General features: G+C 41.9%; 1 protein-coding gene across 1 annotated transcript in view; it reads right to left on the bottom strand.

Moving 5' to 3' along the window:
• LOC309553153 (store-operated calcium entry regulator STIMATE-like) overlaps positions 1–20884 on the bottom strand; it is a 177549-nt gene that overhangs the window by 93779 nt on the left and 62886 nt on the right. Inside the window, exons 2-4 of the mRNA XM_082254062.1 lie at positions 11083–11131; positions 1356–1451; positions 649–770 (exon numbers count right to left, since the gene is read on the bottom strand). Of these exons, the coding sequence (XP_082110188.1) occupies positions 649–770; positions 1356–1451; positions 11083–11131 (267 nt within the window). The remainder of the gene's footprint in view (positions 1–648; positions 771–1355; positions 1452–11082; positions 11132–20884) is intronic.

Raw genomic sequence — 20884 nt, 5'->3', positions numbered from 1 at the left:
TTAAATCCTGTATAATAACAATAACATAATGACCTGAAAAAACATGTATTGCCAATTGTCATCCATCACCAAGTTTTAAAATTTAAGAGCCAATGTGCACATACAACAGTACGAGAAGTCCAGCTTCTATCACTGGCCCACAAATGAAACATTTGTCTTAAGAGTAGCAAGGCTGGAGCCTTCAGATACAAATGTATGCATGCAATCTAAATGAACAGATTAAATAGGAACACAGTACATGAAAATGTACGCGTACTTTATGTAATACTCAATTTTAATCCATGACTATTAACAATGATAAGGAACCATGTCGCCCTCTTGTGTACAATTTGGGAAAGGACATTAAGCAGATTGCTATGCACACCAAACATCCTTCCTATAGATAGATGTGTACTCAAAAATATCAACAATAGCTACTGAACTAATGACACACATGGCTTATTGCATAAACCTCAGCTTAACATGACCTGACATGACCTGACGGTAACCTCAGCTTAACATGAGAGAACAGAATTATAAATCCAATTAAAAAAAGGTACCATAAACACAGATGTCAGAAGAGAAGTGCAACAAAAAACAGACAGCAAATAAAATTAAGTAAATAGGAATAATATTTCTCTAAAGGGATAACAATAGTTACATTCTTACCGTAGACACCAAATACCAATAATGTGTACTGCCGACGCTCCACTATCAGTGACACAAATTTCACACTCAGCCAAATCACCAGCATTCCAAGTGTGGCGTCTAGCAGAAAATGCATCAGGTACCTGTATAGAGGAAAAAAAGGCATACAAAGATTTTTTACAATAGCCTCAGTACACCTCTATATATCCTATAGTCATGTATATGGTTGTTAAGGAATACCCTTGGTGATTTTAGTTGTTTTAGGCTCAGTTCACACTGGTGCGATGCGGGAACACTGCAAATCCACTGTGGGTTCCCACATCGCACCCGACTCACAGGCAGTTCACACTGCCATATTCGAACCGCTGGGAGTGTCAATACAAAGTTAATGACATCCCCAGATCAGTTTGCATATCGCAGTATGAACTGTCAATTCGGACAGGAATCAGATCGCATAGGAGTAAACAATGCGATCCAATTCTGGTTCAGACCAAAAAAAGGGTCCTGCACGAGTTTGGTCTGAAAGCGATGCCAATTCAGCCATACAATCTGTATGGTTGAATTTGCATCGCACAGACATCGCATGTGATTTTCACAGCAGTGCGTTGCGAATCACATGCGATGTTTGGCACCGCTATAGTGTGAACCGGCCCTTAAGGTCAAACAAGAAAAAACTAAAATAATCACCAAAAATAGAGCACGCATGGAAATAAATTCTACGCACTTACAAAGAACAGGGATCCACTTCTGTCAGGTCTGAAAGGAATACATTGGTAAAGTGGATGAAGAGAGCTCCGATGGCTTGTTTAGAAGTGTCAAAAAACCTAAAATGAAAAGATATAAAAAATGTTTATATTAATGTTTTCGAATAAGGCAAGGTATGTACTTGTAAACAAAATGTTCTGGCAGTTTTAGGAGATGGAGGGAAAGTCTACACTTGACAGATGTCACTAAAGCGAGTATCTCCAAGACACTAGAGAATTGGAGATTCCCCCTCACTTTGTGCCAGTGACAATGTAGTGCGGGCACATTATAATGATGCCCACAACATGGGATTGCGGCTGTAAGAAACAGAAAAAAAATATTTATTTAAGTTCACCGCAATAGGCACTTAGTTATAGCTATTTTTAAATTAGGCGGGAATCCAGTCAGTAGTTTAAATTGGAAGTTAGTCAGAGATTGGGTGGGAATTTGAAAAGTTTAGGCGGGAAAGTCACGTGTAGTTCGGGCGGGAGTAACGTGTGACACGTGACAAGCGTCACATGGCTAGGGCTATAAGGGTACGTTCACATGTCAGCGTAGCGATCGCGGACAGAATCACCGCGATTCTGCCCGCGATCCAGAAATCATTGCAAATCGCGGGACGCCTGTGCGTTGCCCGTAATTTGCAATAGCACCCCAAACGCTGTGTGATGTTGCCGCGATTTGCGCCTGCTGAATCGCGGTAACATCGCGCAAAAAAAAATCGCGAGACGCATGACGCCCAAAAAAAAGGTACAAGAGCTTCTTTGGGGCGTCATGCGTCCCGCAATTTTTTTGCGCGATGTTACCCCGATTCGGCAGGCGCAAATCGCGGAAACTTCGCACAGCATTTGGGGTGCTACTGCAAATCACGGGCAACGCACAGGTGTCCCGCGATTTGCAATGATTTCCGGATCGCAGGCAGAATCGCGGTGATTCTGCTTGCGATCGCTACGCTGACATGTGAATGAAGCCTAAAAGAAGCTGTGCGGCTCGTCTTGCCTCAGTGTATCCTGAGCAGTGCGGCGAGCTCCCCCCACCCCCCTCCCTGTCGTAGGCACCTTTATGTGGTTTGTCACCCTTGTATCAAGGGGGGATTTGTTGTATTTCTTTGATGAGCGCTCAAGTTTTTTTATGACTGAGCGCAATTTTTTAAGTTTAAGGAGTTTTATATTTATATATATATATTTATTTTTTAAGAATTTATGTCAATAAAATATTTATTTATTTACCAATAAAGGTGCCGCGGCCATTTCAATACCACATTTAGGGTCCTTTCACACGGCCGCTCCGTGTGAAAGGTCCGCTGCGGGACTTTTTTTTTTTTTTTTTTCCACGGAGCGGATGACATTTCTGTCATCCGCTCCGTGTGCCCGCATATCATCCCATCCGTTTGCGGATGATATGCGGACATAATGTAAGTATATGGCACTGCGGATGTCAGCGGATGACACAGCTGACATCCGATTTTCCTTCCTTTCCGTTTTTTACACGGAAGAAAAAATGGGGTTCTGTTCCATTCGTAAAAACGGAACAGAACTGAAAGGAGGAAAATCGGGTGTCAGCGGATGGTATTCCGCTGACACCCGCAGTGCCATTCCCTTACATTATGTCCGCAAATCATCCGCAAACGGATGGGATGATTTGCGGACACACGGAGCGGCCGTGTGAAAGGGCCCTAATTTTGTCTGGTCTCTTTATTTATAAATTAGCACTTATTGTTTTGAATGCAGCCTACAATCCCATGATCACCAGTACAGAAAGTAAGAGCCGGTTCACACTGGGGCGACTTGCCTGCCATAGATTAGCACAGGACCCGTTCTAATAGGAGCGACACAAGTCACTCCGACTTAGAAAAAGGGTCCTGAGCTACTTTGGGGCGACCTGCATTGACTTCAATGATATGAAGTCCGTGCATGCCGCTCCGAGGTCGCGGTGCGAGCTGCGCACCGCGACTTCACAGGTCGCCCCGGCAAGTCGGGTCACACCTATGTGAACCGGCTCCAAGAGTCAATTTTTCCCAACAGAGAAAAGATAACAAACTTTACCTACCCTTCCCAAAACACTAGGAAAAAAAAAAAAAGGATTAGGCTCCATGTACACGGGACGTTGTTAAAAGTCCCTTTGAATGCTGGAATTTTTAGGACATTTGAAACGTCCGTTCGGTCGCGTTTGTACCCGCGTTTACGTTTAGAAGCGTTCCTAGAGGTCAAAAAAATTATTCCCCTTTAAAATGGAAAAACGCGAATGCTAAACGCGGGTCATCGCGTTCGGACGCGTTCAGACGCGTTTGAAACGCCGGGAAACACACGTTCGAACGCAAATAATTGCGTTCTAAAAAAAGTCCCTGAACGCAACTGCCTTCAAATGACTGTAAACGACCTGGTGTACATGGACAGATAAGATAAAATGTAGATGGGTTCAGGGGCTTCTGAAAAAAACGCCCAACTGCTCCTAAACGGCCATTTACAACGTCCCGTGTACATGGAGCCTAAGGATTAAAATTCCACTTAAATCTTTGCCCTGCCCAAGATATCCTGACCAGAATACACAGGCAGGGACCACAGGTTCCCACTATTTTATATGTAATAGACATACAACTGGAAAAGGTTGCAAAAGGTGCAAGTAACTGTAGGGAGGTTACTCCGGAGGTTTTCCAGCTTTAATCCCTTCCTGTCGGGAGGCAGAGGCGGGCATTTCTGGTCATGTGACTGCTGCGATTGGCTATCATATGTTTGGAAAGCTCCCAAATGCAAATATGCATCGGTAGCTTTCTGGTCCCTGCCGATGACTGTGCTAGGAGCGTTTACACAAGGCCACATATATGCGGCCTTTCTGCGGTAAAGCCCACCTTTTAAGAGGAAACATATATGTGGTTAAACACTGATTAATACGGATCTTTTAATGTGATGGACAACTTCAGTGATCACCAGGGAGGCACTTAAAATACAGTGTACACTTGCAAACATTTTTCTTATTTTAATAGATTTTAGTGTAGTTCTACTCCTTGCGTGGTTTGTTGTCCTTTCCTAGTAATAAAGGAGACATGTTGTAGTTCCAGGTCAAAGTGTCGTGGCTGATTTCTTCCCCATTCTCCATTCACTGATCCACCTACCATGTCCCAATTCACCAGTTCAAGGTTCAAGCTACTTCTTGTTCCGGGTCACACATGCCCAGCTTTGTCTCTTCGTTACATCACAAATGTGTGCTAATTTTATGAAACAAACAGTTCTTCCAGCATGCTAAGCTCTGTTAAAGTAGTTGTAAAGTCAGAAGGTTTTTTTTTTATCTTAAAGCGGTAGTAAACTCATCCAAGAAAAAAAAAAAAAAAAACCTGCAAGACAAAGGCATAATGAGCTAGTATGCATCGCATACTAGCTCATTATGAAACACTTACCTTAGAACGAAGCCCCGACACGGACCCCCGGACATCGCTGTGGGCGCTGGCATGATCCCTCGGCGTCTCATCCGGGTTCGGCGGCTCCGGCGCTGTGATTGGCCGGAGCCGCGATGACGTCACTCCCACGCATGCTCGTGGGAGTGATTTTCCGGCAATTCCCGGCAAGGAACTCTGAAGGTCCCCCCGGACCTTCAGAGCGCATGCACCGCACTCGTCAGCGGCTTTATGCAGTGGTAATATCTCCTAAACCGTGCAGGTTTAGGAGATATTAATTGTAACTACAGGTAAGCCTTATTATAGGCTTACCTGTAGTTAAAAGTGAAAAAAAGCTGTATACTACCGCTTTAATGTACAATTCAATACAGGAGGAACTAGAGGGCCCTGCTCGTTAGAGCTTACAATCTAGAAGGGGGGTCAAGTGAAACAAAAGGCAATAACCGTGGGGGATGGGCGGATGGAGAAAATGGAGGTATATTTGTTAGGTGTGGGTAGGATAGGCTTCTCTGAAGAGGAGGGTTTTCAGAGATCACCTAAAAAGCTAATAGAGTAGGAGATAATCGGACAGATAAGGGTAAGGAGTTCCATAGGATTGGAAAGGCTCTGGAAAAGCCAGCACATTACTGGCACCCACTTCTGGAGTTACATGCAATGCTATATTAAAACAGGAGAAAAGAATACATATTGTCCTCCATGCTGTGTTTCTGCCCTATGTAGGCCTTAGTCATAGTTATGCATAGGCCAGAAACGCGTGAGCGTGGAGAACAACGTGTTGTTTTATTCTGTTCTAATATAGAATTGCATGTAACTCCAGGAGAGGGTGCCAGTATTATGTGTTTCTGCAATGGGCAATTGATGCACCGGTATCAGCGTATAGGCACTGCGCCGGACCACACATCTGCTGCTGGAGTGTTTGGACTCTTAGACATGTGGTTTCATATGCTCAATCTGAATTGCCAAAATTTGTGAAAGGTTATTTTAACTCCGTTAGACTTCAACATATTGGAGGGGGAGGCATGAATATTCCGTGTGGCAGAACTGGATACTTTAATTGCTATTACAGATGTATTTATTAGCTGGAGACCAGAGACAAAGACTTAAGAATTAATCAAGGGCTTTTTCGTAAAGACAGTGCTTAAACTGTTACAAAAAAGTAAAAAGTGATGTTGTCCTAACTCCTTCACGCCTAAAGGTAAAACAAATGTAAATGCCTAAGCATATATTCGCAACTTTGACGTGTTAGTAAAACCATATATATTGTCACAACTACTTTGTGTATCCAGGTGGATTATACCTTGTTTTTTTGTTGGGCTTTTTTTTTGGTGGTAAATGGTGACAGATGTCTCCTGTTTTTTTTTTTGTTTTTTTTGTTTTTTTTTATCAGAGGTAAACTGGCCCCAAAATTGTAATAGAAACAAAAATGTCTTTTTTTTTTAAATTTAGCTGTATATTTCTTGCTATTATTATCATTTACCACAAAAGAACAACCCAAAATAATGCTCCCGACGATTGCAGGGATACCATGTGCACACCACTCGCCAGTGGGTAAGCCAATCAAGGGGGCCGGTGGCCACGATTGCCGCCGGGCACCCATGATCGCTCCCCGTGAAGGGAGAACAGCGGTCTGCTGTTGTAAACACAGCAGACCGTTGTTCCCTCTGGTAGCAATGCAGAGCTCCTGTGTTCCTCCTATTTAGGAACACAGGTCTCTGTATTGATTTTGTAAGCCCAACCCCCCTCACAGTTAAAAAGCACCCCCTAGGCATACACTTAACCCTTTGATCGCCCCTGGGTTAACCCCTTCCCTGACGGTATCATTACTGTAACAGTGCATATTTTTAGCACTGATTACTGTAGTAATGTCACTGGTCCCCCCAAAAGTGACAAAAATGTCAGTTAGGGGTTCGATCTGTCCACCGCAATGTCGCAGTCCTGCTAAAAATCGCTAATCGCCGCCATTACTAGTAACATAAAAAAAAAAAAGATTACATAAATCTTTGCCCTACTTTGTAGATGCGATAACATTTGTGCAAACCAACAAAAATATGTTTATTGGGATTTTTTTTTATTTTACCAAAAATATGTAGCAGAATACAAATTGGCCTAAAATGATGAAAACAAATTAGATTTTTACATTTTTTTTTGGGAATGTTATAAAGCAGAAAGTGAAATATATATATTTTTTTTTTTCAGAATTGTCGCTATTTTTTTGTTTATAGTGCAAAAAATAAAAGTTAAAAAAAAAAAAAAAACACAAACACACAGGTGATCAAATACCACCAAAAGAAAGCTCTATTTGTGGGGAAAAAAATGACATACATTTTATTCAGGTACAGTGTCGCACGGCGGCGCAATTGTCTGTTAAAATAATGCAGTGCCGAATCGCAAAAAATAGCCTGGTCATTAAGGGGGCAAATCCTTCTGGTCCAGAAGTGGTTAAACTTACCTTCAAATGAAGCTCTGCGAAGAGATGTCAGAGCTGCAGGCGTTCCCATCTTGCTTCCAGGTTCGTGGACTCCGGCTCTGTGACTGTCCGGAGTTGCGATGTTGTCACTCGCAGGAGCCGCCGTATACGACGCAGGGCTCTAAAAGGAAGGGCATGGGTGGCCGTTCCTTCACAGCGCATGCGCCAGGGATGTCACTGGCTGCATGTAAAGTAAATATCTCCTAAACGGGCATACACTACCTATTTGTAAGTCTTATTATAGGCTTACCTATGAGTAAAAGTTGGTGATGGAAGTTCACTTCCACTTTAAAAAAAGATCTTTAAAATCAGCCCCAATTTAACTTTAATTTGAACTTAAATTTTAACACGTGAAATCTGTCAAACTTTAAGAATTCATGCCCATTAAACACCAGCGTCTAAATGTTGACACACAAAGCATGCACTGAAGCCAGAGGTTTGTATAGAATATGAATCTTACTACTTTATAAATCACTATCAAAAAGCACAAAGCACATTTCCTTGTCATGTCCACTTCCCATTACCCATTACTGAAATTGCCTGATAGAACTATTTTGCCTTGGCAGAAATATTCTCGCCCCCCCCCCCCCTTTTTCAAACTAATAAAACCTGAAATTGGATTGCTTGATGCGAGTTACTGTACAACACTGCTCTTTGTACTTTATTTCACCAATCAACATGTCATTCTTTATGAAAGTTCAGATGAAATAAATATATTATATATATATATATATATATATATATATTATATATATATATATATAAAAAGCAAACTGTTCTACCTGTCACAGGAGCTCCTTTTCTGCCCATCCATCCACTAGATATACACAGTCCTGCCAGACAGCAGAGCCAGGCTGGTCACTTGACTTTTCTCTACTACAGTTAACCACTTGACCTCTGGAAGATTTACCCCCCTTAATGACCAGGCCATTTTTTTGCGATATGGCACTGCATTACATTAATTGACAATTGCGCAGTCGTGCAATAAAATTGATGGCATTTTTTTTCCCCACAAATCACAAATAGAGCATTCTTTTGGTGGTATTTGATCACCACTGCATTTTTTTTTTTTTTATATATATATATAAACAAAAAAAGACTGCCCGTTTAACAAAAAAAAAAAAAACCCGCAATATTTTTTACTTTCTGCTATAAAACATATGTAATAAAAACATTTTAAAAATTTAAATTTCTTCATCAATTTAGGCCAATATGTATTCTGCTACATATTTTTTGTAATAAAAATTCTATTATGCGTATATTGACTGGTTTACACGAGCGTTCTAGTGTCTACAAACTATGGGATATATTTTTTGTTTTTTTTCAGTCTCAAGAGCATGGAGGAGGTTCCAGGAGACAGGCAGTTACTCTAGGAGAGCTGAACAGGGCCATAGAAGGTCCTTAACCCATCAGCAGGACCAGTATCTGCTTCTTTGTGCAAGGAGAAACAGGATGAGAACTGCCAGAGCCCTGCAAAATGACCTCCAGCAGGCCACTGGTATAAATTTCTCTGAACAAACAATCAGAAACAGACTTCATGAGGGTGGTCTTGGGGTCCAAAGTCCTCTAGTGGGTCCTGTGCTCACTGCCTGGCACCATGGAGCTGGATTGGCATTTGCCATTGTACACCAGATTTGGCAGGTCCTCCACTGGTGCCCTGTGCTTTTCACAGATGAGAGCAGGTTCACCCTGAGCACATGTGACAGGCGTATAAGGGTGCGGAGAAACCGTGGAGAACGTTATGCTGTCTGTAACATCGTTCAGCATGACTGGCTTGGAGGTGGGTCAGTGATGGTCTGGGGAGGTATACCACCATGGAGGGACACACAGACCTCTACAGACTAGACAATGGCACCCTGACTGCCATTAGGTATTGGGATGAAATCCTTGGACCCATTGTCAGACCCTACACTGGTGCAGTGGGTCCTGGGTTCCTCCTGGTGCACGACAATGCCCGGCCTCATGTGGCGAGAATATGCAGCTAGTTCCTGGAGGATGAAGAAATTGATACAACTGTATGACCACCAGGCTCGTTTGACCTAAATCCAATTGAACACCTCTGGGACATTATGTTTCGGTCTATCGGATGCCTCCAGGTTGCACCTCAATCTGTTCAGGAGCTCAGTGATGCCCTGGTCCAGATCTGGGAGGAAATACCCCAGGAAACCATCCATGCATGCCCCGATGTTGTCAGGCATGCATACAAGCATGTGGGTGGCCATACAAACTGCTTAGTACCATTTTGAGTTGCTGCAGTGAAATTTTAGCAAAATAGACCTGCCTGGTGAATCATTTTTTTCACTTTGATTCTTGGGGTGTCTTTGAATTCAGCCCGCTGTACATTGATAATTTTAATTTCCATTAAACGATATGGCATCCTTTCATTCCCAACACATTACCCAGTCCATATTAGTATAGATATCCAGCATGATATTTTCCCCATTGAGATCTAATGTGTTTTCAAAGTGTTCCTTTAATTTTATGAGCAGTGTATATACACTTGATCCTGCACAGAGCTGGAGCCCAAAAGCAGTAAAAATGCTATAGGGCAGTAAGCAAGTGGTAAAGCAAAACAGCTTAGACACCACCCAGGCCCCATACTATGAATGGACAATAAAACAGCACATGGAGAAACTCATCTCATTGTTTAAAAGGCAAACGCATGTGTTGGTCCCACACGCGCTCAAACAGCGATCGCCCCACACGTGAGGTATTACGTTGTTTCTAGAACCAGGGGGAGGGACTAAAGGTCTGACCTGTAGAGCCCTCCAGCATGACCTAAAGTAAACCCAGGCCAATTACCTAGACTCGCCCAGACTACTGTAAGTAAGCATAACTTTACCTATTTTAACTGTGCACCAGAGGGTGCTACAATAACAATCCTGAAACAATGTTGCAATATTCAGGTGCAGATCTCTGGACTGTTAAAGCCCAGAAGAAGCAGCAACACATTTGCACCAACAGGTAACACAGGAAACCCTTACAGGCAACAAATACACATTTGAGGAGGTGGCAAGTTTTCCATAGCCAAGGGTCCTGCATGTCCAGGGACCAGATGCGGCCCTTTTCTTGCCTTTAGGGCACTATTCATCCCATTGATATGAGATACTATTCTGCCCACTGATACCAACAATGTAGCATATTTCATGCCACTGACATCAACAGTGGGGCACCATTTCACCCACTGACACTAATAATGGGCCACTAGTTCTAACTAATACCAAAGACAGGGCACGGTTTACATCCACTGATGACAGAGACAGAAAATTTTTTTATTCCCGCTGGTCACAGTCCGGCCACCCCCAAGGTCTGGAGCACAGTAAACTGACTCTTGGTTTACAAAGTGTGGAGACCCCTGATTTAGAATATAAAGGTCAAGTTGGCTGTAAGGACCCCAGGGCTTTCCCCACATCTGGCCAGTTCCCCACCATATAACTCAGCAGGCAGCAAGTAATTTCCATTTAATAAGGACCCCCAGGAAAAAAAACTCCACTGGTGACTCGTTAGAAACAATATGCCTTTAAACCTTTTTTAGCCCCCAAGCAAAACCAACTGGGCAAAGTTCATAATGACTGGCCATGTTAATAAATCTTAGGCTTTCATGGGGCTAACCCCTTTAAGAGAGACTGCTGGAAAAAATCAATAGCAATTAGTAAAAGCAATGAACACTATGTGCTTAGAGGAACCTAAATATTTCCACAGAGCACAGTACATATGTCCAAAATAGAGATCAAAAGGCACTTTCAACTAGTTAGCGAGTATACAGTTTATTATTATTATTTTACAGGATTTATATAGCGCCAACAGGTTGCGCAGCGCTTTATGAAAAAAAGGACAAAATTAATATACTCACCAAATTCTCCAGGGGCGTCTCCATTCCTTTGGCTCCCTCCAGCGTTTTACTGAAAAAGAAAAACAATGAATCATACATTAAGAAATGCCAGCTTTGCCCTTCTAGCACAGTTTCATCATGCAACGGCAATCCAGGATTACACAGGTGTTTTTTTTTATTACAGAGAGAGATTTAAACACTTGTTGGCAGCCAACTAATTTCTTCCGTCTAAAGGTCAATGTGCTGCTATGAAGATACTTAACAAGTGGTTAATTGGTCTTTTTTTAAGTTACAAATACAGATTTATATTAAAAAGCAACACTATGACTAATACGAACATATTTGAACTACATAAAAAAATATCAGGAATAAAAGCCCTACTGTAGGGCTCGTTCACATCAATCCACAAGCCAAAATGCATGCAGGGTGCTGTCCACTGTGTTAAAGTGCTTTGTTACAACACAGGGCACCATTAGCCTTTTTTTTTATACTTTATTCAAGTGTCACATAATGACACATCATTCAAGCCTACATAACATTGCTTGTTGCAACACGCTACGGTGCAGTGAGTTGTGCCGAGTGACAAAATGAACAATATCGGCATTTTTAGGCAATGCAGTCCAAGTTATGTAGTGTTGTGGTGTGAACAGGATGCACAGAAAAACAACTGCGTTCTATTTGCCCTTATGTTGAGCCTGCTTAACCTCCCTGGCGGTATGATTGTGTCAGGAATTATGTACCAAAAGCGGTACAATTTTTTGCATGGAAATTTGGCGTTATGTATTATAGGCCTACAATTCTTAGCAATTACTGACTTAAACCTGACCAAAACAAGACTCTATAGTAGACATCCCATATATATATATATATATATATATATACACACACACACACACACACACACACACAAATACACACACACACATATACACACACACACATATACACACACACACACACACACACACACACACACACACACATATTATATATATATATATATATATATATAATATAATATAAATGTTATGTGTTTGTGTTTTGTGCAACGTTTGAATTTCCCTCCCTAGTTCCGCTCCCAGGGAACGGAACCAGGAAGTCCTCATACCGACGGACGAGCGGTGGGGATGTCGGCTGGCGATCACAGCAATGGGAGATCATCGCTGGATCGCCAGGAGATGGTAAGTGATACCGCTGCACGCTCTGAACATCCACCCCGAGCGTGACTCGGGGATATCGATAATAGCATGGAAAATCCACCCCGAGTCACGCTCGGGGATACCGCTAAGCTGGTTAAGGCGAGCAATACACAGTTCAAAGGTATGGTGTAGTGAGTCCTGCGCTGTCTAAACTAGAGCGATAGCAGGGGTTTAAAGGAGACCCCAGATGCTGCTAGTACCGGAACTGGTGACCAAACAGTGTAAGATATATAAACGGTGGGGGGTACTGCACTTCTGGGTAGGTGAACAATATTAAATAAATAAATAAACTATATCTGGTGTGTGTGCCTATCACAATATATATAGAAGAGAACTATACCAAATAAATTAAGTCCATATTCATAGTAAACAATTTAAAATAAAAATAAAAGTGCAATACTCTAAAAACCACTTAATGTGCTGATGATGCTTTAGTGACAAATAAGGTGCTCGGGTGCATATATATAAAACCAAAGTGTCCTCAGTGCTTCACAAACATATTATATAACGGTCTGGGTGTAAACAAAGTCCAAAATAAATAAAAAAATGAATAAACAGATGTGTTCAAGTGGGTAAGTTAAGTCCACAGGTGCTACTCCTTCACCAAACACTGTGCTGCAAATAGTGGGGTACTTCTCCTTATCCCCTCAGGGTGTTCTAGCTGCTCACCTTAAAGACTAAGGGTAAAAAGCCTTATCACTAATCCAGGGGGCTCCTCTCCAATTATATGCCGTACTCCACTAGGGTCAGATATCTGGGCTGCTGCGGATGATTTGGCTCCCTCTCCCTCTCCAGACTCTCCACAGTCACAATGGCTCTCAAAACAGAATACTCAAAATAGTGCAGTATGTCTGGATAACGGGTACTTTATTAAAATATCATTAAAACTACTCACATTTGCTGAGTACACAAAGCGCAAAAAGGATAGCGTCGGAGTGGGATCGCAGTCCTCACTTCCGCGATGTGCGTCACTTCCGGTCTGAACGTCCCTACGCGTTACGCCACTTCCGCGTCACGTGGCTTCTTCAGGGGTGGCTCCCTGGATTAGTGATAAGGCTTTTTACCCTTAGTCTTTAAGGTGAGCAGCTAGAACACCCTGAGGGGATAAGGAGAAGCACCCCACTATTTGCAGCACGGTGTTTGGTGAAGGAGTAGCACCTGTGGACTTAACTTACCCACTTGAACACATCTGTTTATTCATTTTTTTATTTATTTTGGACTTTGTTTACACCCAGACCGTTATATAATATGTTTGTGAAGCACTGAGGACACTTTGGTTTTATATATATGCACCCGAGCACCTTATTTGTCACTAAAGCATCATCAGCACATTAAGTGGTTTTTAGAGTATTGCACTTTTATTTTTATTTTAAATTGTTTACTATGAATATGGACTTAATTTATTTGGTATAGTTCTCTTCTATATATATTGTGATAGGCACACACACCAGATATAGTTTATTTATTTATTTAATATTGTTCACCTACTCAGAAGCGCAGTACCCCCCACCGTTTATATATCATACACAGTTCAAATCTTAGGATCAAAACCAGCTGAGATTTGAAATGTGTATGGGCAGGCTGAATTGTTCAATGGGCAAGCTGATCGATCAATTTGGATACAACCAGCATGCCAGGTTTACCTGCGATTTTCGCTAGTGGCTGCTATATCAGCTAGCAATGATCACTGTCCTCTCCCAGCGGGGACGGCTTCCCCCACCCCCCCCCCCCCGGCCTGGCAGGAGGAATTCCCGCATCAACACTGTCTGTGTTGATGGGAGAACTGAGTGAATTTCTTTCCTGCAACCTGTGGTTGCAGGGAAGAAATTTGCTCTGTGTATGGCCGACCTTGGGTTACATAGTTGCAAGTTCATACCTATTAGGATTGATCTTTGAAACACTGTACATGGCTACAGTTAACATGCATATATTGACCAATCTGCTTGACTATATGGCAATTATGTCACTGTTGATCTGTTGGAAATTGTATTTATCAATAAATCTTTACTTTATTGATTATTGAGTGTGTTGCACTTCATCTAAAGTCCCATGTGCAATTCATATTTCTTTGTATATTCTGTGGGGATGGAGGCACCTCACGAGGCATATCCAACCATACCTTGTTAGTTTGTATGGCTGTCCTTAACCTGTACAGATCAATGCAGGTCAACACAAATAGAACAAGGCTGGCCATAGATAGATGGGTATTTTTTTCAATTAGCCAGAGGGCTGGTCAAAAATAAAAACAGATGCCCCCATCCACATAAGTGAGGTGGATGGAGGAATCCTAAATTGTATTAAAAACTTACAAACAAGTGGAAAATCAGAAGTATCTGTAGAATAACATCCTGCAAGTCCAAGTAGAAGACAGCACGGCGTCCTCAGAGTGCCACGTTGCCGGGAGCACCGGTGGGTTCCAGAGCTTTGGGTCCATGAGCAGGGAGAGGTGCCAAGTGATGCCGGGAGAAAGGAAGGTCACTGCAGGTTGGATAGACATCAGGGCTGATGCTTCTGATTTTCCTCCTGTTTGTAAGTTTATTACAATAAAGTGTACCCCTGATATTTATAATCTACACTTAGATGGGCGCTGCTCTTTTTTCAGCTTCCTCACATTTAGAGCTCTTCCTACTCTGGCAAGCTGGCTGCCTTTCTGCATAGACTTTGTTTTCACCATGACAATTGGATTTACATGAACTATCCACACTACTGGATCCCCCCCATACGGGCATCCCCTACAGCCCCCCCCTCCCTTGGATATTGATACCCCCTCTCACCACAGTTGTTAAGCCACTCTAGACTGTACAGCGCTTGCTTACTAACTCTTTGGAAGGAGGAATCCTTACTGCTGTGCAATTGTATTCCGACGATGGGGACTCTCCTACTGTCAGTGCTGCAGCCGACTTTACTGAATTAATATTTTCCAACATCCCGTTTAAAAAAAAAAAATTTAATAATGGCAAACATAAGGCAAACAAGAGAAATGCAAGAGACATGATTTAGTTGCCCATAGATGGATAGAAATTGTGATCTATCTACGCCAGTTCAAGCTTCAAGTTTCTCAAACAATAGGTTTCTGTTGAACGGGACTATGGGAAAAACTTTTATTCGATCAGTGGCTGCAGCCAATTTAGCTCCATTGCCGATCAGTGTATTCTAACAATAGAGGAGCCCCCACTGGCAGAATATGATAGCACAGCAGGGAGGATTCCTCCATTCACCTCACTTGTTTGGATGGGATGGGGGAATCTGTTCGTTTTTTTTAATGGCTGGTCAAAAGGAAAAAAAAAAGAAAAAATAAGAATACCCATGACCATCTTTTCTGTGACTTAAAGAATAGGATACCAATAATTCCATGCTTGTCTCTGAATCCTGATTGAAGAAGTTTTTTTTGCAAGGGGGCGTTTTGTAAATTACCCAGAATTGGGTGACATCCAAACTGGAAGGAGATTCACATAATATCCTTCATGCAGCAGCTGCTCCCAGTCCTCACTAGAGGAAACTAAAAAGAAGACAAAAAATTACGGGTTTTTTTTGGCATAAATGAGCAACCCGTCTCTATTCTAGTGGTGGCTGGGAGTAGCTGCTGTAGAAGAGATGATGGAAACTCAGACTTCTGCAGGTTCTTGGGTTTAAAACTCAAGTTTGATCTGCTAAAGCAGGAACAAGTAAGAATAAGGGATATGTACTGCAACACCGCCAATATTTCAATGGAGACAATCATTGTTTAGAATTATATTTTATAATCTGAAGGTTTACCAAAATATCATATCTATTCAACAACTGTAGAAGGTCTTTGTTTTACAGATAAATACTTAAAACACTCATGACCATGGTTTTGCAGAACATTCCAGGTTATCTGATGGGAGGAGCAGCAACTTCTGCTTTGTCCACTGTTCTAAAAGGAAGAGAATGCATCAAGGAAAAGTATGTGTCGAGGGGAGAATCAATCAATTGCCAAAATTCATCTTTGTGCATAATTTAGGCTTCAGCTATCCAGGTCTGTAAATAACAAGCTTTATCAGCAGAGCTCCTACGGTTTGCCAAATCAAAAAAACCCATAATCTATAAAAATTGGAAAAGTGGTAGCTCTGCCACCAATAAGTGGTTGTTCTATTTCTAAATTACGTTTAAAAAAAATAAATAAATAAATAAAATAAAACCCCTGAATGAAATAATACACGTTAATAACACCATAAACAAGTTGTAATAAATACTGGCAAGCATTTTAAATAATATTGCTCCTAAAAAATGATTACTGATAATAAAAAGGACAATAAAATCATTATACAAAAAAAATAAAAAATAAAATAAAATTATTATACATATTTTTCTTAGAATGTATATTATGATGATCATGATGATTTATCTAGGATGTAATACCCTTCAGTTCTTTTAATATGGGGGTTAATTTGCTGTATCATATTTGTAGCCAACCCTTTATTGCTAGTTCTTTAGAGAATAAATCCTATACACACTGCTTTATGTATTTATGATGTTGATAGAGCCTGTGTCGCTGTGGCAGGTTTACAGGTATTGTAAAATTTGAGTATTATTGTATAACTATAATAAACCTTAATATAAAAAAGCTGTAAGGCAAAAAAAAAAATTGTGGATTCTAAAAAAATATGTAATAAAAAGGCATAGACTTTTAGGCACGCATGACGCACGCAAGCACGCACTAGCCGCGGCCATCTTTGGACATGTTTGTTTATCATTGCTGACATGTGAGTAGCACTTTATTCAATAAAGTCAATACATACTACGCGATTGGTTCCTCTTCTCTTTATGAGGTTTACATCGGATTGCTGATGACTGGTGGAACCTTAGAGGGGGATATCTCGGATTATCATCTACTGTAACTGGAGATGTGGAGGATCGCCTCTTATGCGCTGGTATGACAACTGCACCATACCAATCATCTGTTTGACCGCTCATTCGTTTGAGGGTCCATTTACTCTGGTAAGGGTTTTGTTGAGTGGAGCACAGCGGTGGAACCTTGGTTTTATTCTGGGATCGGGACCTCTCCTCATACCTTCTGCTTTTAACACCAAGCTACTGAAGGACTTTTTTGTCTGGTCACGGTCTGTAACCTAGGCATGATCTCCATTTAATTTCCCCTTTATATGGACTCACCCTTGGGACTGTTTCAATTTGTATGCACATACTAATATATCTATTGTGATGACATGCTAATGTGTTACTTGAGCTTCAGTGCACTCAGTGTTTACTAGTATTTGGCGCTGCACCCTTTCTGTCTTATATATATTTATTTAAGGTTCGGTTCTTATATAGCGCTGTCAATTTACGTCCCTGCCCTCAAGGAGCTTACAATCTAAGGTCCCTAACTCACATACATACACAGTAGGGACAATTTTTTTTTTTTTATACAGGATTCAATTAACCTACCAGCATGTCTTTGGAGTGTGGGAGGAAACCGGAGTGTCCAGAGGAAACCCACGCAGGCACAGGGAGAACATGCAAACGCCAGGCAGGTAGTGTCGTGGTTGGGATTCGAACCAGCGAGCCTCTTGCTGCTAGGTGAAAGTGCTAACCACTACACCACTGTGCCGCCCTATATATATGCATGTGCACACAGACACATATGTGTTTGAGCTTTGGGGTGCATAGTTACTGCCATAGCAACTACGGCTAAAGGCAATACAATTAGTGGATCCTCATCGGCATTGTTTATCTATGAATGCTCGAGCTGGAAAACATTTTTTTTTTCTTGCCTTAAGATTATTACTCATTAACTTGAATTTTTTGCAATAAAAAAATATCACAGCTTTGCACCATTTGTGAAAACTGAACAGTGCAAGCTAGGGATGCACCGAATAATCGGCGGCCGAACATTATTCGGCCGAAAATAGAAAAAATAGCACTTTCGGTGTTCGGCCGAATAAGTCAAAAGGCCGAATAATTTTGTGCCGAATAATAGGGCTGAATGATAGTCGATATGATATTGACTATTGTTCTGTGTCCGTAGGCGATATTCATATCGCCGAGGTCACGATATTTACAGGGGGAAGGGACTCGGAGGAGGACAGGAGGACTCACAGACTTCCGTGTTAGGCAGGGGAAGCCGGTACACTTCAGCGGTGAGCATACATACATTACTCACTCGTGCACTGCAGCTCGCCCCACACATTCAGTGAGTCTTACTCTCCTCCCTAGTTTTTTCAAAAGCACATTCAGGAAGCCAATCACGCCGTGATTAGCTGCACAGCGAACCAATCACGCGTGCCTGCACACCTGATTGGTTCCGCTGTGCCGCTACTCACGGCGTGATTGGCTTCCTGAATGTGCCATTGAAAAAACTAGGGAGGAGAGTAAGACTCACTGAATGTGTGGGGCGGGCTGCAGTGCACGAGTGAGTAATGTATGTACAGGCATACCCCACTTTTAAGTACACAATGGGACCAGGGCATGTATGTAAAACGAAAATGTACTTAAAGTGAAGCAATACATTTTTTCATTTCTCAATGCATGTAAATACACTAGATCCATAGGAAATCTTGGTCTGCTTGACATGGCACTGCTGACAAGGACACCAAGCTTGGGGAGCATGTTAAGGGGATCCAGGACTATGACATGGTAGATTACCTTGGCAAGCTGGCTGGCCACAAATAGGATATGTTGTAGTCCTGGGTCCCCTCTCGGTGCTCCCTACATTTGGTATCCCTGTCACTTATGGTTTGGGAGCAGTGCCATGTCAAACTGACCAAGATTTCCCATAGACACCAAAGTTAAAAACCGGGAGTAGTGCCATGCCAAGCTGACCAGGCTGTGTCCGTACTCGCGAGTGTATGTAAAGTGAGTGTACTTAAAACGGGGTATGCCTGTATGCGGCTGTGCTCCTTTCCAGGCTACTACTAGTCCACCTCCAGCCTCCTACTACCACCACTATGAGAGACTGTCTGTCACTGTATAATCTGATCGAGTCCACACTGACACTGACTGACTGTCACTGAGTAATTGATGTTACCACATTAACCCTGACCTGCCCAGTGCCCTGTATCTGCAATTAAAATTTACAAGGCTGCCTGCATGCTTCCTGAGTTCCATTCCCAGCATCATTCCCAATCCCTACAGTGTCACTAACATTAACCCTATGGTACAAGGCTGCAGTGTGTACTGAATCCCATTCCCTACAGTAACATTTAGGGAGAGAGAGAGACATGAGAGGACAAGAGAGAGAGTGAGAGGACGAGAGAGAGAGAGAGAGAGACACGAGAGGACAAGAGAGAGGACAAAAAATTGGCAAAATAAATGGAAAAAATGCAAAACACCGCGTTCGGTATTCGGCCTTCGGCCAAACATTTTATTATTATTCGGCTTCGGCCAATAATTTCATTTCGGTGCATCCCTAGTGCAAGCCAACATCGTTTCAAACCTTTTGCATATTGGTATTTGCAACTACATCTGTATATTACAATCTATGTGCTTTTAAGCAGGTAGAACCCCTTCTAAAACTGCACAGTATGCATTCAGTCCAGTCATCAGTGCATTGCATAACGTATGTTTTCTATGTCAATGTATGCATAACCTTAGCCACCCTGGATCTTTGCCTTGTGACCTAGAAACGTTTTGTTTTCTCTATACGACCTTGTTCTAATCCTTAAACATTTTGAATGTCACACTAACTCTAGGTCTATTTTATGTACAACGTGTATACTAGCAGGTGGCTAGAAGTCATACACTTTTTGTCTAGCCTTTATCTTTATGTACCCAAAACTGCCCTTTCTTAGAAGTCCCTTTATTACTGAAAATTCAATGCTACTAAACGTTCACACAGCCAAATTTAACACATCAAGCCAAATTACAAACAGGTTAAGCGACACAGGTGGACACAGGCACAATCTTTTATCCACCTATCTCCAGGTTTCTTCAGCTGTGCCTAAAAAAGTTAACAAAATTGGTAGTTTTAAACTTCTAATGTAAGCAAATACTAGGAGTAGGGGCCTACCTGTGCTCCCCCTCTTCCCTTCACAGGTATAACCACACACTGTAAGGTGAGCTGAACAAAGACAATCGGAAAAATGAAATAAATCTATGGGAGGTTGAATTATACCTGCACATCCAGCCACAAACTAATGGCCAAAAGATGGAAAGATGTGGACAATGAAAATGGAGTTCAACCAAAATATATTTGTATTTTGTGAAATAATCATTCAATAAATACAGTCTTTCCTTATATCATTTTATACCTCAGGGCAAATGGTATCAATACGTCTACAAAATGTGGTTTCAAAGGCTAAGGATACATTATACATATGAAAAAGAGGACAACCTTTCCTTCCCCCCTCATTTCCATTTGCTTCCAATGAGTAGTACACATTAGTTGTGCATGTTTTCCAGGCATTGTGCCTGATGATCAATGATCACAGAGCGCCTGTGATCCTTCAATATAGGATCACAGGTCTCTATGGTCATTTCACAAGCCCATCCCCCCATACAGTTAGTAAACACTCCCCTAGGCTCACAATTAACCCTTTGATCACCCCTAGGTTAACTCCTTCCTTCCCTGCCAATGTCATTACTACAGTAACCGTGCATTTTTTTAGCACTGATTACTGTAGTAATGTCACTGGTCCCTCTAAACGTGTCAAAAATGTCAGCAGTGG

The sequence above is a fragment of the Pelophylax lessonae genome (genome assembly GCF_965119305.1).
Source record: "Pelophylax lessonae genome assembly, chromosome: 4".
NCBI lineage: Eukaryota > Metazoa > Chordata > Amphibia > Anura > Ranidae > Pelophylax > Pelophylax lessonae.
Note: the sequence above shows the minus strand (reverse complement) of the source record. Positions and strands in the feature narration are given on the sequence as shown.